This window comes from Rhincodon typus, chromosome 7 (genome assembly GCF_021869965.1).
Source record: "Rhincodon typus isolate 14 chromosome 7, sRhiTyp1.1, whole genome shotgun sequence".
Taxonomy (NCBI): domain Eukaryota; kingdom Metazoa; phylum Chordata; class Chondrichthyes; order Orectolobiformes; family Rhincodontidae; genus Rhincodon; species Rhincodon typus.
In genome coordinates, this window is record NC_063338.1 from 45,330,194 (window position 1) to 45,354,175 (window position 23,982).

Below are 23,982 nucleotides of genomic sequence, written 5' to 3' on the forward strand. Positions count from 1 at the left end.
ATAATTTCCTTACTGTTGATGTAAGGCTCACTGGCCTATAATTTCCTGGATTATCCCTGTTGCTCTTCTTAAACCAAGTAACAACACTGGCTCTTCTCCAGTCTTCTGGGACCTCATTTGTAGCTAAAACGGATACAAAGATTTTTGTCAAGGCCCCAGCAATCTCCTTTCTTGCCTCCCGGATAGATCCCATCAGGCCCTGGGGATTTATCTACCTTAATTTCTTTCAGGACACCCTCCACAACCCCCTCCTTAATATTGACATACTTTAGATTATCAACATACCCCTCTGTAACCTAATCATCATCTGTGTCCTTCTTGGTGAATTCAAATATGAAGCACTCATTAAGGACCTTACACACAGCCTCTGGTTCTGTGCATAAATTCCCTCCTTTGTCCTTGAGTGGACCCACCCTTTCCCTAGCTATTCTCTTGCTCCTAACACAAGTATAAAATGCCTTGGGATTCTCCTTAATTATATTTGCCAAGGACATTTCATGATCCCTTTTAGCCCTCCTAAATCATTGATTAAGTTCTACCCTGCTTCCTTTAGATTCCTCAAGGGCCTTGTCTGATTTCAGTTTCCTACATGATAGATTCTGATCGTGGTCTGCAATGTTTCTTTTTCCATTGTGTCACCTCATCCATAGGCTACAGATTATCCACAATAGCTTCCACTCCAAGAATTTCACACTGTCTCATATTGTCTGCGTTGTTATTCTTCTGGAGCAGTAGATAGGCCAACAGCGCATGGAACCATCCATCTGTGATGAATGACGTGAGAATGTAATTAGAAAACTGCTGCCTTCATCCAGCATCATTTACCAGCAACTATTTTTTACATCAAAGGTAGTAAAGACCTTTGCTTTGGTAGGTTTTTTGCAAGATTTCTTCTATGGTTGGTATGGGATAGTGGGTTCCATTCAAACATTCATTTTAGATCAATTCATACTCTTCGCTTTCCAGGTTGCTTCACTGGTACCATGCAGATATTCTTTCTGTAGGAGTTGTAACTTTCTTGATTCTTCCCTTCTTTTCCAAATCTTCTACCCTGTCTTTCAGGCCAACAATGAGGGCAGTGGGAATTCTTCTTGGCAATGCTGAGTTGATCTAAACATTCTGAATTCCTTTGAGATAATATTCATCAGGAAGAAATCCAAGACCTGCAAGTAAAATAAAGAACTGTGAATGCTGGAGATCTGAAACAAAACTCAGCCAATCTGGCAGCATCTGTGAGAAGAAATCAGAGTTAACATTTCCAAGTGAAGATTCACTGGACTTGATACATTAACTCTGCTTTCTTCCCACAGATACTGCCAGACCTGCTGAGTTTCACCAGTAATTTCTGTGTTTGTACAACATACAATACAATACAGCACAGGACCAGGCCCTTTGGCCCACCAAGCCTGTGCCAATTCCTAGTCCTTATTTAGACCCGCTACTTATTGTCCATGCACAGTATCTATCCCTCTGTTCACCTCACGTTCCTGTGTCTATCATTTGTTTGTAATATTTAAAGATCTGTTCATGTGTTAGTCAATGTGCATCTATGCTAATCTCTCATGAAGTTAAAGTCACATGATAGGAGGTTATATTTGAAATCACAAGCTTTCAGAGCGCTGCTTCTTCCTCAGGTGAAGTGGAGGGAAGTGCACAGACACAGAATATATAGGCGGAGAGATAATGGCAAGATACTTCCAGGTAATTAAGAGGGTCAACAGGTAAGTACAAATAGTGTGAGTGGAGTGTATACAGGCTGAATAACAAGGCTTTGCAGGTGCTCAAAAGTGTAAAATGGTGTGAGTAAAGTGTCAACAGTTGAATAACAAGTGAAGGGATGACCTATGAGCTAATCTCCTGTGATAAATGTAGCGTTATCAGCCTATGTTTTAGATACACTTCAGCTGACGTGAGTGGATTTTGATTAATGTCTATATCTGGAACTCCTGATCTTCATTCTTCCCCTTGCATTGGGCTATCAGCTTCATTTGTCCGCTTGGAATGAACTTTTTTCATCATAATCTGACCTTACCTTTCGGAGCTTCATTGTTGGAAGATCATCTTGAACAGCTTTGCACAGATTTGCAAAAGTCATGATGTTGCATGAAGCATTGGTGTCTAACTACCACTTCACATTTATTTGATGCTCTCCTTCTGCAGCTATCATTCTAATAGTTATAAACCATTTATCATCTTTAGACCTGCTGATGTCAATATGTTGTATGGTGCAAATGCAATTTATCCAAATCATCGGCTGCTATCTCTCCAGTGACCAGCTTAAAAGGCATGGCTTGCATCTTTCCAGCTAAGCACTTGTATGCAAAGTGATTCAGCATCTTGCATTGCTTTCCCACATTGACTTTCTTTGGATCTGCTTTCTTTGGTGTGATGTCCTCCACAATACAAACATGGTGCCCCCTTGCCTTGGTCTTCTGCTTACTTTTCCACAAATATTTCTCCCTTTTTCTAATATGTTGTTCTGATTTAGTCCAGACTGTGTCTCAACGAAATGCAAAGCCTTGCTGTGTTCTCCTGTTGATATTCTCTGCCTGATGGCAGATAACTGCAGAACTTCTGTCAATGTCGATAGCTTACCTGTGAGTAGGTTTCTCATCTCCCAGCTGATGCGTTCTCACAGTGCGATTGCTTATGCCCAAGCAATTCCCACACCTGGCTAAATGTTCAGGATTCAGCTGGATGTGTCAGAACCATCACATATTGGTCAACAGTCTCCCTCTCCCCTGTAGCTCTAACATTGAACACATACTACTCATAAGTAACAATTACATGGGGCTCAAAGTATATTTTCATAGCCTTCAAATGTTCTCTAGTCTGGCTTTTCTGCTGTTCAATGAGATCAAAGCTACAATACGGCTTGCAGCACTCTTTTCTCAGCACTGATAACAGGGTTCTGCTCATACTCGCTCAATCTTTTCATTCAATTCTAAAGCTATCTCACTGTCTTGCTTCTAAGTGTGAAAAAAAATCCAATTTCTGTCTCATATCTCCGTTCATTTCCACTGTAGCAGTGAGTAAAGAATTCACAGGCATTCTGATTCACTGCTGCACTTCAGAGTTGCAGACCGCATTTTTAATTCTTCCTTGCTTTGCATTATCCAACTCTCTTACAGCTCTGATAATTCTTTCAATCTCAGCTTCACACTTCTGATACCATGTTTCAAATAATGAGTTTTAGTGTCTAACACAAATTAAAGTGAAAGCACTTACAGCAAAAATGGAGGTCATGTGATTACCATATGCCAACCTGTGTACTATGTACAAACGCATTTCTCCAAAACTCAACTACCCACTGAGTTCACTTCACATTTTTGTCTATGTACTGATGTTATCAGTACTTCTGCTAAGTTGCTAAAAGGTACAGGATGAGGTTAAAGCAACAATAAACAGAAAATAAAATAGTAAAAACCTAGAGGAACAAAACCATGAAGAGAAAAAACTCAACTGATAAACTACTGTTCCAAATTAACTAATCTAAATCAAGAACGAAGTAAGAAAAATGTGAAATGATCGAAACATGAGAATCTTTATGAAGTATCTTAAAAGAGTGAATCAAAAGGATAAGAATGAAATGAAAGCTTGAAGGAAAAGATGCCAGGTGGGGGTAAAAGAATTAATCAAAAAGGAAATGTCTGAATGAACATTCAAGGAAAAGATTATGGATAGAAAATTAAATGAATGAGAAATAAATATAATAAGAATTAGAGGTGCATAGATATGGAAATATAAAAAAAGAACAAGGCAATGGAAAGAAGAGAAAAAATGAAAAGAGAAGTAATGTATGAAAAAGTGCTAAAAACAGTCTGTTTTATAACTGGTTACCACAATAAACACTGCTGAATCACAGGGCCAGCAAAACTCTAAGCTGCTCGCATATTACAGTGACTATTACTGTCCTTCAATTTTTATCAGTCAGAGAAAAAGCATTCATGTTGCAGTTGAACAGGCTAATAATCAGCTCACAAATCCTCCTATCACATCCCCATTATTCCCCAAAATGAAATAAGTTCTATTACTTGTACAATTGCATATTCATTATGTTTCCAGATGGTGGGCATTTAATGGGGATCACCGATCCTGAAACATTAACTCTGATTTCTCCCCACAGATGCAGTCAGACCTGTTGAGTTTTTCCAGCAGTTTATGTTTTTGTTTCTAATTTCCATCATCCACAGTTCCTTTGGTTTTTTTTGAGTTCTAATTTGTGTTCGGTTTCTGAGGACGCTCTTGGACCAGATGTCTGCTGCCTTAAAATACTCCTGAGGAAAGCATTCAGTTCTTTCACATTTCATGGAACAGTGAGACATTTGAATTGACACAAACAGAAGATTATTGATTATAGTAGAATATTGATTGTTAGATTTTGATATAGTCTGGAAGCAAGTTTCAATATGGCTTGATTAAAGAAAACAGAATGAGCATGAAAGCACTTTTATTAGATCTGGCAACTGGAGCAGAAGGTAAAATTGGAATAATATTATTTCTGGGTGACTGAATCCCAGGAATGCCCAAGGAACAGTTAATAGAGGCTTCAAGTATGATCTGAAGTATTATGTTATCAACCACCCAAAGCGAAGAGGCAAGTTCATTGAGATAATACAAAATGAAAAGAACTCTGAGAAAGAGGATGAAGACATGACAAATCCAAGGAAACTAAACTGATCACAAGAAGTTTCAGTTCTGTGATAAGTGAGTTATTCATGTCTCCCTTAACTGTGCAGTGCTAGGTGTGCTTGTACTTCCACATTGTAAAAAACAGATTAATTAAAATATAACCTGATTTGTTAAGTAGTGACAATTGATGCAAAGTTAAGAAATATAAAATTACGACTTGCTTCAGGTTGAATGATAACAACACATGAAAGGCTGTGTACAGCATTGTGTTTCCATATAGACTAGCTGGAGTCAGCCATTTTAAAAGCAGCTGAGAGAGATAAGAGTATTTCGTCAGCACATAATTTCATACCATAGGCCGGCTCCACCGCAGCCAACATTTTCAAGGTGTGCACATTCCCCATCCCCTAACTGACCCACTCCCCCACAAACCCCTATCCCACCCGCCCATTCCACCAAACCCCCATTTCAAAGAGATCATTCTCTTTTACATAAGAACATAAGAACTAGGAGCAGGAGTAGGCCATCCGGCCCCTCGAGCCTGCCCCGCCATTCAATAAGATCATGGCTGATCTTCTTGAGACTCAGCTCCACTTACCCGCCTGCACACCATAAACCTTAATTCCTTCACTGTTCAAAAATTTATCTAGCCTTGCCTTAAACACATTCAGTGAGGTAGCTTCAACTGCTTCACTGGGCAGGGAATTCCACAGATTCACAACCCTTTGGGTGAAGAAGTTCCTCCTGACCTCAGTCCTACATCTGCTTCCCTTTATTTTGAGGCTATGCCCCCTAGTCCTATTTTCACCTGCTAGTGGTAACAACCTCCCTGCCTCCACCTTATCCATTCCCTTCATAATCTTATATGTTTCTATAAGATCTCCCCTCATTCTTCTGAATTCCAATGAGTATAATCTCAGTCTACTCAGTCTCTCCTCATGATCCAACCCTCTTAACTCTGGAATCAACCGAGTGAATCTCCTCTGCACCCCCTCCAGTGCTAGCATATCCCTTATCAAGTAAGGAGACCAAAACTGCACACAGTACTCCAGGTGTGGCCTCACCAGGGCCCTATACAGCTGCAGCATAGCCTCCCTGTTTTTAATCTCCAACCCTCTAGCAATGACAGACAAAATTCCATTTGCCTTTTTAATTACCTGCTGCACCTGCAATCCTACTTCTGGCAATTCATGCACAAGGACACCCAAGTCCCTCTGCACAGCAGCGTGCTGCAATTTTTTACCATTTAAAACATCGTCCATTTTGCTGTTATTCCTACCAAAATAGATGACCTCACACTTATCAACATTGTACTCCATCTGCCAGACCTTTGCCCACTCACTTAGACTATCTATATCCCTCTGCAGACTTTCAGTGTCTTCTGCACACTTTGCTCTACCACTCATCTTAGTGTCATCTGCAAATTTTGACACACCATAAATTAGTCCCCAACTCCAAATCATCTATGTAAATTGTAAACAATTGCGGTCCCACCACTAATCCCTGAGGCACACCACTAACCACTGACCGCCAACCAGAGAAACACCCATTTACCCCTACTCTTTGTTTTCTACTAGTCAACCGATCCTCTAACCATGCCAATACATTACTTGTAATACTGTGCAACTTAAACTTATGTAGCAGCCTTTGGTGTGGCACCTTGTCAAATGCCTTCTGAAAGTCCAGATATACCACATCCACTGGTTTCCCATTGTCCACCATGCAAGTAAGGTCCTCAAAGAATTCCACCAAATTAGTTAAACATGACCTACCCTTCATGAAACCATGCTGGGTGTTCCCAATGGGACAATTTATATCCAGATGTCTTGCTATTTCTTCCTTAATGATAGATTCAAGCATTTTCCCACTACCGAAGTTAAGTTAACTGGCCTAAAGTTACCTGCTTTTTGTCTACTTCCTTTTTTAAACAGTGGCGTCACATTGACTGTTTTCCAATCTGCGAGAACCACCCCAGAGTCCAGTGAATTTTGGTAAATAATTACTAGTGCATTTGCTATTTCCCCCATCACCTCTTTTAGTACCCTGGGATGCATTTCATCAGGGCCAGGAGACTTGTCTACCTTTAGCCCCATTGGCTTACCCAGCACTGCCTCCTTAGTGATAATGATAGTTTCTAGGTCCTCACCTGCTATAACCTTCTTGCCATCAGTTCTTATGTTCTTATGTATTCTATTTTACCTCTTATCAATCCCAGCACCTCAGCCCGCTCTTACATCACCTTCCCAGTACTGTAAATCATAGAAGCTTTAACACTTGCCCATTTATCTCTTCCCTCTTCACTGGCCCAGCCAGCAAAGGTCATGAGTGATTTCTTTCAACTGTCCAAGGCCCCAAACTCTCCACATCAGCCATAGGGCTACACAATGGTATCCTGAGCCATGGCCACTGCCATTGCAGCTGCCGTCACTCGGGGAGCGATGAAAACTGGTGTGACCTCACACAGATGGCATTGGTCACTGTCCTGATGTATTTGAGGGTGCAAGATGGAGAGATCCCACATAGGTCACCTGTTACTGCCTGGAAGGAGCCAGTCACATGGAAAATCAAAGCAGCTGTCGCATTTGCAGCCAATGGTCTCCCCACCTGAAGCTATTGCATCATAGAGTCATACAGAGACAGAGTGCAGAAAGTGTCCCTTTGGTCCAACTCATCCATGCCGACCAGATATCCGAAATTAATCAGCATTTGGTCCAAATCTCTCTTAACACTTCCTAATCATGTAGCCATCCAGATGCCTTTTAAATGTTGTAATTGTACCAGCCTCCACCACCTCCTGTGGCAGCTCATTCCATGCATGCACCAAACCCTGTGTGAAAAAGTTGTCTCTTAGGTCCCTTTTAAACTTTTACCCTCTCACCTTATATCTATGTCCTCTAGTTTTCTATTCCCCCACCATGGGGAAAAGATTTTGGCTATTCACCTTATCCATGCCCCTCATGATTTTTTAAACTTCTATAAGGTCACTCCTCAGCCTCTGTTGCTCCAGGGAAAATAGCCCCAGCCTATTCAGCATCTCCCTATAGCTCAAACCATCCAACCCTGGCATCATCCTTCTAAGTCTTTTCTGAACCCTTTCAGGTTTCACAATATCTTTCCAATAGCAGGGGGACCAGAATTGAATGCAGTATTCTAAAAGTGGCCTAACCAATGTCCTGTATAGCTGCAATATGACTTCCCAACTCCTATGCTCAATGAACTGACCACAAAGACAAGTATGCCAAAAGCCGTCTTCACTATCCTGTCTACCTGCGACTCCACTTTCAAGGAACTATGAATCTGCACTCCAAGGTCTCTTTGTTCAGAAATACTCCCAGGACCTTACCATTAAGTGTAAAAGTCCAGCTCTGATTTGACTTACCAAAATGCAGCACCTCACATTTATAAATTAAACTTCATTTGCCACTCCTCAGCCCACTGGCCCATCTGATCGAGGTCCTGTTGTACTTTGAGGTAACCTTCTTCACTGTCCACTACACCTCCAATTTTGGTGCCGTCTGCAAACTTACTAACCATACCTCCTATATTCACATCCAAATCATTTATATAAATGACAAAAAGTACTGGATGTAGCACCAATCTATATGGCACACGGCTGGTCACAGGCCTCCAGTTTGAAAAGCAAACCCCCACCCCCACCCTCTGTCTCCCACCTTTGAGCCAATTTTGTATCCAGATGGCTAGCTCTCCTTGTATTCCATGTGATCTAAGCTTGCTAACTAGTCTACCATGCGACACCTTGCCGAACGCCTTACTGAAGTCCGTATAAACAACTCTGTCTTCATCACTTCTTCAAATAACTCAATCAAGTTAGTGAGACACGATTTCCCACACACAAAGCCACATTGACTATCCCTAATCAGTCCTTGCCTTTCCAAATACATGTAAATCCTGTCCCTCAGATTCTTCTCCAACAATTTATCCCCCACTGATGTCAGGCTCACCAGTCTATAGTTCCCTGCCTTTTCCTTACAGCTTTATTAAATAATTGCACCGTGTTAGCCAACCTCCAGACTATGGTACCTTACCTGTGGCTATCAATGATAAAAATATCTCAGCAAGGGGCCCAGCAACCACTTCCCTAGCTTCTCACAAAGTTCTGGGCTACACCTGATCAGGTCCCAGGGACTTATTCACCTTTATACATTTTAAGACGTCCAGCACCTTCTCCTCTGTAATATGGACACTTTTCAAAATATCACTATTTATTTCCCCAAATTCTCTAGCTTCCATATTCTTCTCCACAGTAAATACTGATACAAAATACTCGTTTACTATCTCACCCATCTCCTGCAGTTCCATACATAGGCGGCCTTGTTGATCTTTAAGATCAACCTGGTTACTCTTTTGTCCTTAACATATTTGTAGAATCTCCATGGATTTTCCTTAATTGTATTTATCAAAGCTATCTCAAGTCCCTTTTTGCTCTCCTGATTTTCCCCTTGAGTATACTAATACTGCCCTTATACTCTTCTGGAGATTGACTCAATCCCAGCTGTCTCTACCTGACATATGCCCCCTCAGGGTCCACTTCAGAATCCAGCACAGTTCTGTCACAGTGGCCCCGGACAATGGAGTCTGCATCAACACTTCATCTCTTGTCCCCAAGATATAGAGTCAGGGCCAGATAACTCTGGGCCTCCTGCACACCTCGTGCATCCTAAGAGAACCTGCAATAGCGATCTCTCTCTCTGAGCTGGGTGCTCCTTGTCCATCATAATAGATAGTTCCAGACCTGCTGTGTTTCTCCAACACTTTCTGCTTTCAGTTCAGACAATGATTTGATCCCCTCATCAAATCCTAATGTTTCACCTCTTAGTATTAGAACATTGAACAGTACAGCACAAGAACAAGGCCTCCAGCCGACCATATCTGCACTGACCATGATGCCTTCTAAACTAATCCCATCTGCCTGTACATGGCCCTTTTGTGCAGAACTTTCATACTTAATGCCCTGTCCAATGAAACCAAGCATGCCATATGCTTTCTTTACCAGTTTATCCACATGTTGCCACTTTCAGGGAGCTAAGGATTTGCACCCCAAGATCCCTCTGTATATTAATGGTCTTAAGGGTCCTGCCATTTACTTTCCTCTTGCATTTGTCCTCTCAAAATGCATCACCTCAAACTTGTTCAAATTAAACTGTATCTGCCGTTTCTCCACCCAATTTTCCAACAGGTCTATATCCTGCTGTGTCCTTTGATAAGCTTCTTCACTGTACACAACTCCACAAATTTTCACATTGTCTGCAAACTTACTAACCTGATCTCCTACCATTGCATCCAAATCACTTATAAATGTTACAAACAACAGAGCTCCCAGCACTGATCCTTGCAGAACACCAATGGTCACAGACCTCCAGTCAGGAAAATACCCCTCCACAACTAGCCTTTGTCTTCTATGACCAAGAGCAGTTTTGAATACAGCTTGCCAACTCACCATGGATACCATATGATTTAAACTTCTGGAACTGCCTACCGTAAGGGATCTTGTCAAATAGTGTTCCAAAAATATTAAAGGCATTCAGTGATAAGAACTAGAGAGAAGAAAAACAACTCGCCTTAATTTTTTTTCTTTTTTTCTATAACAAGAAGTACTCTTACATAAAACTGAATGTTTTCTTTTCGCATCATCAAATTACCCATGGTATTTTTTCACCTATTAACCATCATCAGTAAATCACCCGTGTTCTCCAGTTGACTAACTTATATGTGGAGCCCATTAACAGCAATGCAGACCATCAAAAGTGAGGGAGAGGGGGAGGGGGCTAAATCAAAATGGAGATGGTAAAGGAACAATTTGTCTTAAAGTTACACTGACAAATTGCTGACACCTGTCAAAGATTAAAAATCCTCTCAAAAGATGCAGGTATAACTGATGAAGAATATGCAAAGCCAATAGAGAAGATTCGTGAGAAACGTGAAATCTGCACAACACTGTCATAGTCTATTGGAAGATTTTGATTGGAAAGTGCCTTTATTGAGACAGGTGTCATAGATCTGAAGGCATGCAGAAAGAAAGAAATATTTTTAAGCTTCATTTTATAGCCCTAACGACCAGAGTTAGTCTTTCTACAGTAATTGTTGGGAGAGATGAAAGTGTTCTCATGCATATATTGATAGACAGCTGTTTTGCAATGCAGAGTGACGTCAACAGCATGAGTTCAATTCCCGCACTGGCTGAGGTTAACATGAAGGTCCCACTTTCTCAATCTTGTCCTGTGCCTGGGAGTCAGGTCTCTGTATTGAGAGTGCGGTCCGATGGTCTTCTGACACTGTGGCAACTTTACCTTTACCTACGAAAGGACATATACTTACCATAGAGGGAGGTGCTGTAGAAGTTCAATAATGTAATATTGAAGATGGCAGGACTGTCCTATGAGGAGAAATTGTTTTGACTAGGCCTTTAGACACTAGAATTGTGGAGGATGAGAGGGAATCTGATTAAAATGAATGAAATTCTTACAGGGCTGGAGATTGCAGAGAGGATGTTTTTCCTGGTTGGGGAGTCTAGAACCAAGGATCACAGTGTCTGGAAAAGTGGCAGACCATTTAGGATTGAGATTAAGAAAATGTTCTTCCTCAAAAGGTAGTGACACTGTGGAATTCTCTGGCACAGAAGGCTGTTGCGGATAAGTTACTGAATATATTCAAGAAAGAGATTTTCTTTTCAAATTTTAAATGTATCAAGGAGTATGGGGAGAAAATTTGAACAGCTTTAGAACTGTTCTAACAGTTATCCAGCACTGTTTCCATGGTCAGGTAATGAGATGGAGGTTAGCTCGTGGCCTGCATTCCTTTCATTCTTTGCTATAGTTTTTTTTATTGAATCATCGAATAAGTGGGTACCACTGGCTGGCCGGCATTTATTGTCCATTCCTAGTTGCTCTTGAGAAAGTAGTGGTGAGCTGCCTTCTTGAACCGCTGCAGTCATTGTTGGTTTATATATAGAATTATATAGAATCCCTACAGTATGGAAACAGGCCCTTCAGCCTAACAAGTCCACACTGACCCTCAGAGCATCCCACCCAGACCCATCTCCCTATACCCCAACTAACCTACACATCCCTGAACACAACGTGCAATTTAGCATGGCCAATGCACCTAGCCTGCACATCTTTGGACTGTGGGAGGAAACCGGAGCACCCGGAGGAAACTCACGCAGACACAGGGAGAATGTGCAAACTCCACATTGTCTTAAAGTGTCTGATAGAAATAGTTGCTATTTTATGGTAATTTTGTTTTCTTATTCATTCGCAGGACATGGATGTAACTGGGTAGACCAGAGAGAAGTCAACCACGTTGCTATGGATCTGGAGTCACATGTAGGCCAGACCAAATAAGGATGACAGTTTCCTTCCGTAAAGGAAGTTAGTGAACCAGATGGGTTTTTTCCCCAACAAATTGGCAACGGTTTCATGGTCACCATTAAACTGTTAATTCCAGATTCTTATTGAATTCAAATTGCGTGATCTGCCTGGTGGGATTTGAACTTGGGTCCATAGAACATTACCTGAGTCTCTGGAGTAACAGTCTAGTGATAATACCATCTACCTTGAGTGTTATGAGTTCTTGGGTGATCAGAATATATGGGTTAATTATGAATATGTGATCTATTGGGAGTGGACTGCTGCAGATAGGAACTGCAATCAGGTACAAAAACAAAGTTGCTGGAAAAGCTCAGCAGGTCTGGCAGCATCTGTGAAGAAAAGATCAGAGTTAACATTTCGGGTCTGGTGACCCTTCCTCAGAATCGGACCTGAAACGTTAACTCTGATCTTTTCTTCACAGATGCTGCCAGATTTGCTGAGCTTTTCCAGCAACTTTGTTTTTGTTCCTGATTTACAGCATCCGCAGTTCTTTCGGTTTTTAACTGCAATCAGGTTTTTGCTGTGAAAGAGGAAATTGAGTGAGAGGATCAGGAAGGCAACACAGTGATTCAGTGGTTAGCACTGCTGTCTCACAGCACCAGGGACCTGGGTTTAATTCCAGATTTGGATAACCGTCTGTGTGGAGGTTGTACATTCTCCTTATGATCTATGTGGGTTTCCTCCCACAGTCGAAGGATGTGCAGGCTAGGTTGATTAGCCCTGGTAAATGTGGGGTTCTGGTCTGAGTGGGATGCTCTTCAGAGGGTCAGTGCAGACTTGATGGGCTGAATGGCCTCATTCCACATTGATTAGGAAATATCTGTGAGAGACATGATTGGGATGAGCTGTAGCTTGATGGATAGTGCTCTTACCCTGGTATAAAAGACCATAGTTTCAAGTCTCACTGAGTCAACATTGTTTGGATTGATAATGTTGTACTGAGGGAGTGTCTAAGATGTTTCTTTGGGCTCTTGAGGTAATGTGCCTGTCTCTGGGCTAGAAACCTAGGTTGAAGTCCCACCTGCTCCAGAGGCATGTCTTAACATCAACCCTTAACAGGTTTATTAAAGAATATCTGTGACAGGAGCAACCAGTGTGAAGAGGCTTTGTTCCCCTGTTGAAGGGGAAAGGGATTGACAGTCAATGTGTGGGCTAGAACAGGAAATACACCAGCTACCAGAGGAAAACATTAAATCTTCTTCACTGGGGCTGGATCCAAATCTGATGAAGCTTTGGAATTACACAGATAGAAAAACTGATAATTGTCCAGCCATCCAGATAGTTTAGTTGGTGGTTTGACCTCGTTCCAACTAAGCGTGCCTCCTTATCCTTGTTTACACTTGATAATTCTCTGACATGCGTGTATTATTGATTAATAATCTCTTTACATGTGAACGTTCATTTGAATAAAATGCCTAAGAATACGTATTAATGTGTTTTGATTGGCTAGCGTGGACATGAATATATTTGTTAAATATTGAAACAGTCCGCAATTGGAGAATGTATTTTCATGTCTAAGTTTTTAGATACTCTTATCAGTAATTCTGGTAGACAGCTCAGCGAGGGGCGCGTAAACTCTCATAGTACATTAACCATTGAAGAAGCTTAAATTTGATCCCATGAGCGTATTGCAACAAACTCTCGACTGTCCGGAACTATTTCAAATACTAAATTGTACTTTTTGTTTTCATAAAGCATTTTATTGCCGTCTGTTCAACAAAACCCTAACTATGCTCCACTTTTTGAAATAATGTATCACATGCTTGTCTGGAGATATGAACATGATGTAGAATGCATTTAAACACAGGTCTCACCGTGAAAAAAATTTATTCATAAATTGTCGCTCGGAAAAAAGTATCAGCCAAAACTCCAGGAAGCCCGAGTGAAACCCGAACCAAAGACACAAGATGGCAGCAGAGGGCAGGAACAGCTGTAGTATGTTTTGCTGATGTACTCAACATTGCAAATATTGCAGATAAAAGCATTCGATAACCATTTTACCACCTCAATCAAACGATGCAGAATTGCTTAACTCTATATTGTGAATCGTCTGTAAACTGTGTGGAACTACCAGTTTGCATGTGTAGAAATGCTGCACTGCACTCATAAAAGCGCGATAGAACAAGATCTGGGTATTCACCTTAATTCAAAAATTGCTTTCTTATATAAAAAAACACAAACAGCAACTGCTGGAAATACTCTCCTGCAGAATTTGTGAAGAGGGAAACTGTCAAGGTCAGAGAAGACAGCGTGGCAGCAAGTTGGAGAAACAAATTGACAGGCTATCGAAAGTTCGGGGTCACACATGGAGACAGAAACCTGGTCACTCAGTCTGCATTTGGTCTCCTCAATGTAGCAATTAATGGATGAAATAAAACATAGCAGACAATCACCGTTTCATTCAGAAGAATGGGTGGGGCGCAGGTTTAAATCTCCTGATATTGCCTGGAAAGAGAATGTGTCCTGTCTCAGAGAGGGAACAGTCCCTTTGGAATGCAGAAAGGGGAGAGGAAGGCATGGCACTATGGTGACAAGTGGCTGTAATAGCAGAGGTTGAATGTGGTGTCTGGTGAAGTGGAAGGGAAGGCAAATGAGGCTGGGGTGGAGTGAGGGAAGAAGTACAGGAAATAAAACACACTGAACAAGGACTCTGTTGCTCACGGTGGTTGGGAATTCTCGCATCGGGAAAACGGAAGACAGTAGGAAAGACGCTGCCGTGGAAGGTTTCGGCAACAGAGACAGCTTAGAGAATGGAATCGAGTCCTTCCAGAGAGTGAGTTGGGAGTAGTTGCGAGGGGCAGTTAGCTTACCAAGGATATGACCCATCCACAGAAATTGGGGTACAGCAATTGAAAACAAAGGATCGAGTCAGAAATGAACCACATAAAGGAAAGGGAAAGGTAGAAATTGATAGAACAAGGACCAGCATTGATCCAGTTGTCACTAAATGATGAAAGGAAGTGAACAAGGTCATCTGAATGGGACCAGGATCTACACATTCCATTTAGTTATCTATGGAAAGCATGTTCCATGGCGCCTTCCCATGCAACCATAGCAGATGCAGAAACTTCCTGTTACCTCCTGGCTTCTGGCTGTACACTGAACACATCTTCCAGTTGAAACAGCAATGTTTGTGCCTCTTTCAAGTTATTAGCACAATGATGAGATGCCTTCTACAACAAGGAGGCCAGAACTGATTGGGTGATTGCTTCAACCCTGCCTCACTCCCAACTCCGACCTCTCTGTCATCACCTCCCCACCCTGTTCCGATGAAGCTCATTGTAAACTGGAGGAACAATATCTCAACTCGAGTTTAAATACTTTACAGCCTTCAGAACATTGAGTTCCGCACTTTCAGATCATAATTTCTGTGCCAATGTTTTCAGACAGCAGTTATTGCAATGATTCTCCTCTTCCCATTTATACCCATCTTTTGATCGTTTTACTAGACCTTTCAACATATTGCTTTGACTTGCATATTATCATATCTAAATTGTTCTGCCTTGCACTCTATCAGAGACATTCCTTTTATTCTCTTTCCCTTTCTTCCATTTTTCTTCCTCTATTAGTGTTTGAAACCTGTTCCATCTTTTTTAACATTCTGCAGTTCTGACCAAAGGTCGTTGCGAATTCTATACATCGCACCTGCCTGAGTATTTCCAGCATGTATTTTGTGTGTGTGTGTTATTTCAGATTTTCAGCACAGTATTTTGCCACAGTATTTTGCATTTGTAGTCTTTACAAAATCTGAACTTTGCCTGAATGTTCATGATGAAAAACATATGTGACAAAATTGTGTAAAAAAAGAAAGCCAGTCAGCTGAATCTTGATGATGGCAAAGTATTAAAAAATATGCTGAGGAATAATCTAAATCATCATTTAGAAAGGCAACTAATCGAGGACAGTCAACATGGATATGTTAGGAGGGAGATGGTCATGTTTGATTAATTTGATGGGATTTTTTGAGGAGATAACAAGGAGAGTCAACGAGGATGGCATATTTGATGTAGTCTTCATGGTTTTTGTTCAAACATTTGTCAAGGCCCCACATGGTGACATATTCCTTCTTATTCAAATATGTTCGAGCAGTATGCAATTTTGACAAGGCAAACCGATCAACACGGGAAAAATCTATGAGATTCAGAGGAGAACAGCAACCTGGAACTAAGATTAATTGCTGCAGGAAGGGTAAAGGTCAACAACTATTTTTGTTTGGAAACCTGTTTTCAGTGGGATTGTGCAGAGTTCAGTATTACGTCTCATACTTTTCATGATATATTTCAAGGATTTAGACTTAAATATAAGGAGTATGATTTAGAAGTTTACAGATGATATGACCAATGTTTTAATCTACGTTTTAATGCAGAGGGAAAATGTACATACCAAGAAGAGATCAGTTGATTGGTCAGGTGGACAGGAAAGCAGCAAATCATGTGAGGCCATACATTTGGGATCAAGGGAATGCATAATAAAGATCCAGAAAAGTGTGGAGAGAACAGAGGAATCTTGGTATAAGTGAGCACAGATCCCAGTAGGTCGCAGGACATGAAAGTAAGATGGTTAAAACGCTGTGTGGGATACTTTCCTTTATTAAACGCGGGATAGAATTTAAGAGCAAGGTTATGTGAAAACTGTACTGGCCACATGCAGTTCTGGTTACCACATTTCAAGAAGGCCGTGATTCCGGTAGACTAAGTACAAAAGAGATTTACGAAGACATCGGGAGAAATTGGGAATTTTAGCGAAGAGATTGGATAGGCCGGCATTGTTTTCTTTGGGAGCGGAGGCCAAGGGGGATTTTAATTGAGGCGTATAGAATTATGAGGGATCCAGAAAAGGTGGATAGGTAGTGCATATCCCCATCAGAAGAATCAAAACCAGGAAACATTGATTGAAACTAATTATTTTAAGAATTATTGGGGATTTTACCGAAATTTGTTTTATACAGAGGGTGGTGAGAGTCTGGAACTCTTCTGAAACGGTGGTGGAGACATAAATACGCATCACATTTTTAAAAAAAAATTGGCTATTCGCTTGAAATGTCAGCTTTTCGGACTGTGGGCAAAGAGCTGATTAGATTAGGCCATGCAATTTTTACTTCCTACAGCAGGCCCACGATGTGCAGAAAGGCCATCTTCAAGAGTTTTCTGGTTACCACATTTCAAGAAGGCCGTGATTCCGGTAGACTGAGTACAAAAGAGATTTACGAAGACATCGGGAGAAATTGGGAATTTTGGCGAAGAGAAGAGATTGGATGGGCCGGCATTTTCATTTTCTGAAGAAGGGTCTAGGCCCGAAGCGTCAGCCTTCCTGCTTCTCTGATGCTGCTTGGCCTGCTGTGTTCATCCAGCTCTACACCTTGTATATCTTCAAGGGTTGTAACATGTTCATTTACAGCAGGAGGTTTCCCAGCTTCACTTCGATGCTTGAACTATCTGAGGCCAACTGAATTATTCGGCTCGAGTTCTGACCATCTCGACGTCGACTTCATGAACGATATTAAATTCAATTCATCTACAAGTTTTTGTTCCAAGTTTTCAAAAGCATCTGGTGAGTCGTAGCAGCATAGGGCGCGGAATAATGCGTTTGGTTTCAAGATAGAACGAGACACATGGTAAGTGGTGAACGGGGAGGGGGAGGACAAAGGCGGTCATTGTGGTTCCCTGAAGAAACGTGGCTACGGCCTGGCCCACACTGTTCGCCGTGCGCCAGCCTCCTACAGCTTCGCGCCAGTTCCACCGAGCAGCACCAAGCAGGCCACCGTCCCCTCCCCAGCCCCTTCCCGGCACAACCTCGCCTGCTCATTGGCTGCCGCTTAGCAACGTGACGACAGGCTCACGTGAAGCGGCTTTAATGCTGGGCGCTGGAAGCTTGCAGACAATTGGTGAGGAGCGAGGCTGCAGCAGTCGCAGCAACAACAACAACAACAACATCAGCAGCGAGGCGGTGCAGCAGGCAGGGGGTGCAGCAGCTCCTCATTACAGTCCCACAACAGCATGCTTTCCTCATCAGCACCGACGTCTTTCTGAGCTGATAGTTGCCACTTTTGTGTTTTGTTTTTATAGAACAATGACCGGAGTGTTTGACAGCCTTGCTGCAGATATGCATTCGAACCAAATTACCTCGAGTTATCACACCATGCACAAGTCACAGGAGTCTCCAAATTTGCCAGTGTCTACTGCAACTGACAGCAACTACTACAATGGGCAACAGCACGGTCCCTGCGCCGGGCCACCTTATGGACAGCTGAATTCCTACCAGTTCCATGTTGGTAACATGAACAACCTTTCGTACAGTGCCAAATCCTACGAAATTAGTTATACAAATTGTTACAACTCCTACAGCCCCTATGGTTCAAGTAATTCGCCTGCAAATACTGATGTCGGTGAGTTGTGAACATGTGAAGACGACGATCTTCATTTACACAGTGCCGACTTATGCGGGGGTGTGTGTGTGTTCCTAACTTGTAAATGTTTCTGTTGTCGAAAAATCGATGTTTGTTGTTGTTTTCAGAGAAAGAAGAGTGCGAGCCTGAAATCAGGATAGTAAATGGAAAACCAAAGAAAGTTAGAAAACCTAGAACTATTTATTCCAGCTTTCAGCTAGCAGCTTTGCAGAGACGTTTTCAGAAGACGCAGTATTTAGCTTTGCCAGAAAGGGCTGAGCTGGCTGCTTCCATGGGCCTTACCCAAACTCAGGTAAGACTAGACAGCATGAAGGAGACAGCAATAGAGCGTGTTTTTTTTCTAATGGCTGCTACTTTTAAGAAAGCGTTTACATTAAATTTCTGCGTCAAATCTTAATCAGAGTTGGCGTCCCGAGTTTCTCTAAGTTTGTCACTTGTTAAACTACTTTGTTCGGGCTATACTAAATTGTCTAGTCTGTAGCAATGTAAATGTACGTCAAACTTTTTCTGACATTTCATTTCTGAAACTTAGGTAAAAATCTGGTTTCAGAACCGCCGGTCTAAATTTAAGAAAATGTGGAAAAACGGAGAAATGTCAAAAGAGCAGAATCCAAGTGCCGGCGAGACTCCACCTCGCAGCTCTCCTCCATCCTCGATAGCATGGGATTATTCTCCCCACCAGAGAGTCAGCAACAACTCAACAATCGCACAGAACAACGGCCCGGCCGCCGCTTTTATAGGAAACTACTCCTGGTATCCTGGTTCAAATAGTGCTTCACATTTTCAGTCAACTCCAATTCTTCAGCATCAGCCCACTATCAACCCAGGGGCAATATACTGAGGACTGCAGCCCGCTTAGATGACAGACTGTCGAAAGACTTCCTATGACAGGGAATGTTCAAGTGTTTCAAACAAAACAAAAACAAATTACTCAGTACCATCCTTTATAACGTTTGTATTAACTGGTGCCTTTGCAAATGACCTCATTTTCTATGTTTTCAAACGAACTGTGTGGTATTTCTGAACTGCAGACAGTTCAGCGCTGTTACAATGCCTCGTCGTTAATAAAATTCGCTGTGTAGACGATCGAACATAATCTGTAAATATCCTTGCGTGCAGAACGACCTGAATACGAATGTGCATCTATTGGATTATTTGTTGTGATATAGCCATGATATTCTTGTGTTCCTTATGTAGCTGCGCCAATGATGTCTGAGTTACTGTACTGTTGATATGTATCTGTTGGTTCAATCCTACGTTTAAAGTCTTCTGGGCAATGAGTTAAATTGTGCTACTGATTTTTCCATAAGTCATAGATTTGGAAACATAACTATTTTCTTTATTTATTCTATAAAACAACTTCTTTACAGTGTTGCTTTTTATGAAAAGAAATATATTATTTAAATAAATATTGTTTAATTGTTATTTCTATGTCGCTAGTTTAATTACAAACTTTTGAGTAAAGCCATTTTTAAATTAAAAATGTTCTCATTTGGTTTTAGTTGAGTGCTTTATTGAAATGTCCAAGAAAAACAGCCTTTAACGATCAGAGATATGCGAACCAGATTGTATTGGAATACTATCCAAGTGTTTACCAGCTAAGATACTGCTGTTTGGAAAAGACGTACAGCGCTCTAGTTTAGCAGGGTGCAATTAGGTAATGTACAGGCGCCAGAACAGAGGATTGTTACAACTGGATACTTGTTTTGCAGATTAAAAATGTGTATGTGTTTCGCCGGCAAAGGCTTCGCGCAGACATGCATCAATTAGTTTCATGTTGTCAACATTATAACCTGCTCTGCCCTCCGGAGGGCTGGCGCCGGGTCTATTCCTCTCATAAATATTCCCTCTGACGTAACTGTTGGCGACCCCATTGGAAGTAGAATAATGGCCTGTTAAGGAGAGAGTATTTCATTTTTCTAATAGTACTATGTGAATTGTACTCTGAGCAGTTTTAGATATGTGCTACGGGTAGTGTTGATGGTAACAGCCTGCGAGAGTTGTGCTAATACCGTCATTGTTACTGCTCTTATTCCTGGGCTAACACTCAGACAAAACAACACCATTCAGAAATACTGTATGATTGGACGGCGTCTTGTTTTCATATTTTAGTTCCAACTCGCCGGCCGCTGGAAGCAACTTTTCAACTCAGCCCAGACTGAATAATTTATGTATATGATCATTACTTGAAAGATTCTTGAAGAAGACTTGACATTGTCACTGAAATTAAATGAATGACAAAGTCGTTTAAAAAGTTTTCGCCCTCTGGACTTTTGTTAACAAGACAACTTCTCTGTTCTCGGGACTTGCATGCAGCGAGTGATTAACAGGCCCGGTTCTTTTGCCTCGGGCGAAAAGTTTAAACTAGTTGTTAAAAGCACGCAAAGCGCCTTGGCATATGAGCTTAGAGAGGCAAGTTTGGCTCAGGAGCGAGTAGACAAACTGGAGACAGAAGTCCTCTCTATAGATTTTTTTTATTAACCACGAGAGGCACAAACCGGCTGCAATCACCCCAAGCAAACCACTTTTAAGTGCGGTAACAGTGAAAGCACAGAAACAGACGTCTCTGATCCATTTGGAGCGTTGTCTTTTTGAGAGGTTTTGCTGTTGGGAAATAAACGATTCTCGGATGTTAAAGTCGATCAGAACACACACACACACAAAGAATAGTCGTATATATTCAAACAAGATCGCAATGTACGTTCTTGTTGCAAGCGATCACAAACCCCACTGATTCAATCTGATTGGCGGCACACTGCCTGAAATAGGGGCTGTCATTTTCATGGGGCTTGAAATCATCATGTACAACACTGAAACAATGTACATGACACGAACTGGAAATAAATTGAATCACAATGTAAATCTATGCAACGAACCCCTAGATTAAAATTATCGACTGTGTAACAAAGTTGTATAGTTTGCGAAACACCAGGATATTTAGCATCATGGTATCAAGGGTAACCCGTCATAATTTGCGCAGAGACGACTCCGAGATGTTCGATGATGAAACATTGAAATTGCCGGCGTCTATCATGTTTCATTGTGGAATATCCAAACGTTTGTGTGCAAGGGGACTAATGCATTTTCCATTTCTCCACTGCACATTAACAGTATCTTCTGTCAAAACTAAAGCAAACCAGTAACTAGGATCGGTGTCTGGATGCTGGAAAATCCGGACAGAATAGACAATTAATTTTTAACTAATCCGTGATGCTAGCAAATTTAGCGGTTTCAGTTTAACTTGATTTGAACGGATTTCTCAAACGGGTCTCCACTGTGAGTTAAAACATAATTCTTAGAATATTCATTTCGATTACCTTTCAGTGGACCAGATAACACAGAAATAACTGAAGTAAAGGATCCCCTGAATAACGTTTACGTTCACTTAATATAATTTCCTGTTTGGTTTAATGCATATGGATGTAATCGAGACGTCTGTGTTTTATTTAAGAAACAGGACCATTTCTATTAGAAATATAAAGCAGTAGAATTAAAACAGTGTTCAGCTAATTAGTAACCATTTATTTAAACTAGCAAAGCTCAAATGTGGGACTAGAGTCAGACCAGGAATATTAGTCAATATAACACTTTTTCGATTTTGCACTTTGTACAACATCCGGGAAGCATTCCTTTTTTTTGGAATAGACTGCGTAGAAGCCCATTAATAATGTTGCCTTCAGATGTGAAGAATGTTTCTCGATTACTTTCCGCGAGGAATCCAATGTATTTGAAGAAGGGTTGCTACACAATGGAGTTAACAATTATTTATAAGTAATGGAAGGGGCTCTGCCTTTGTACACAAGTACAGGAAAAAAAACAATTTCTTGGAGGTATTCGGTTTGCTATTACAGCCGAACAAAATGTAAAATTGATTTGCAAAATCGACCTTGTATAGAGCGATGAGCGCGTTGTGCCCCATTATGTAGATCTTATCAACAATGATAAGGTAGGACCATCAGTCCGTTCCAGGAAACATCAACTGAATGAGTCTTTTATATTTTGTACGAGTTGGTTATCAATTCCGTTGTATTGAAAATCTGCGAAATTTCTCGCCCGACAAGGCACCAGTGGCTATTAAAAGTAGAACCGTTTTTGAGAAATAAAAGCTGTCCTTTTTATCAGTGATTACTGCATTACAAGATGTCCTTCCCTCGGGCTGTCACGTTGAGACTCTTACAAGAATACCCCTGGGATGGTATAACTAGGGATATCCGCACTCCCAGACAGCCCGACCCCTTTTTGATAGCTGACAAATCTATGCCTATCTATAGATTGTGTGTGTGGGTTTCCATTGATGAGTGGGAAAGAAATATTACAAGAAGTTCAAATAGTTGTTCAATACAGGCGCGCCCTCAATCTTATGTCATGTGGTATAGTCACTTCCGGAATCCTGAATAGTCAATTTAGAACATTTTAGAATTTCCTCTCTAAACTTTGCACCGAAACACAACTGCAATTTTATCCACATTTGCTCGAGTTTGAGCTTTCTGGGTCTCGGAGCTGAAAGCCTGCAATTACTATATAATTCTTCGCAATTTCAGATGTCCTAATATGGACTGTAATTTTTGCGCAAGACAATTTCCTGCTATTTCAAGCATCAACATTGTCAAAGTTGTATGTACATAATAAACGGGAATATCAATGCATAGTTTTAGCATAACATCTTGACTCCTCGATAATTATATCCGTTTGGAGCCTACGCAGAATAGCTTGAATTGCATGGTAAACGCTGTGCTCTAAATTTTTTTAAAAATTGCTCATAATTTCGAAAGATTACCAAGTTCTCGAGAGCAGAATGTCATCAGCGTAATGAAGAGTAAACATTTATGCTAATAATCTGCAATTTTTTCATCAGCTATAAAGACAGAGGCTATAGCAGAAATGCAGTCATATTCGGCAGCCGCATCCTGGTTTTGAGCCGTTTAGTGGAGGCTTTAGTGGATCTACTGGCAGAAATGCACGCACTCGAGGTTTTTTTTTCCTAACCTAATAGCAAAACCTGATATCGTGACTTAGTAAAAACCAACCAGGTTGTCTGAAAAGATCAAGGTAAGGGTACAAAATACGATTTCTAGTCAGTGCGTTTAAACAGCATGCAAAAAGTGTGGTCCGTATAATGAACTGGACCGTTGTAAACAGGTGGGCTCACTGAAAGATTACATTCTTGTGTTGAGGCTAATTCTGGTCAAATTCGGTTCGTGTGAAATCGAAAACTAAGTGTGGTGACAGTATGCAACTAAATCGTATTATTAAGATATTTAACATGATTAGAAACTGTCAATCGTTAACTAAATGAATGAAGGCGCTGATTTATTTATTTTTCCTCTGATAACGACTTCTATCCGCTAACTAAAACAAAGATTCTGGAGTAATATTAATTGCAGCAAATACTGTCAAAGACTTGACTCTACAAGAGTTTCTTACAATTTGACTCATAATTTTGAACAATTCGTGTTTATTTTGACAGTCTCTACATGTTACGAAACAGCCGTCTTCTCCGTCTTGGTACATATATGATTTATATCGAACAAACATGTCTTTAACACACTAAAATCA

General features: G+C 41.1%; 1 protein-coding gene across 1 annotated transcript; it reads left to right on the plus strand.

The window, feature by feature from the left end:
• Positions 1-16,510: 16,510 nt before the first annotated feature.
• Positions 16,511-19,981, plus strand: dlx2a (distal-less homeobox 2a). Its single transcript, XM_020521251.2, has 4 exons — positions 16,511-16,571; positions 18,086-18,405; positions 18,534-18,718; positions 18,959-19,981. The coding sequence occupies exons 2-4, from the start codon at positions 18,090-18,092 to the stop codon at positions 19,265-19,267; spliced, it is 810 nt and encodes a 269-aa protein (XP_020376840.1). The 5' UTR covers positions 16,511-16,571; positions 18,086-18,089; the 3' UTR covers positions 19,268-19,981.
• Positions 19,982-23,982: the final 4,001 nt, after the last annotated feature.

What these genes read in the sequence shown, in the direction of transcription:
- dlx2a (XM_020521251.2), top strand. Translation starts at nt 18,090, where the DNA reads ATGACCGGAGTGTTTGACAGCCTTGCTGCAGATATGCATTCGAACCAA. An exon ending in GCCTGCAAATACTGATGTCG is followed by an intron (nt 18,406 to 18,533) that starts GTGAGTTGTGAA and finishes TGTTGTTTTCAG; the next exon opens with AGAAAGAAGAGTGCGAGCCT. An exon ending in TGGGCCTTACCCAAACTCAG is followed by an intron (nt 18,719 to 18,958) that starts GTAAGACTAGAC and finishes TCTGAAACTTAG; the next exon opens with GTAAAAATCTGGTTTCAGAA.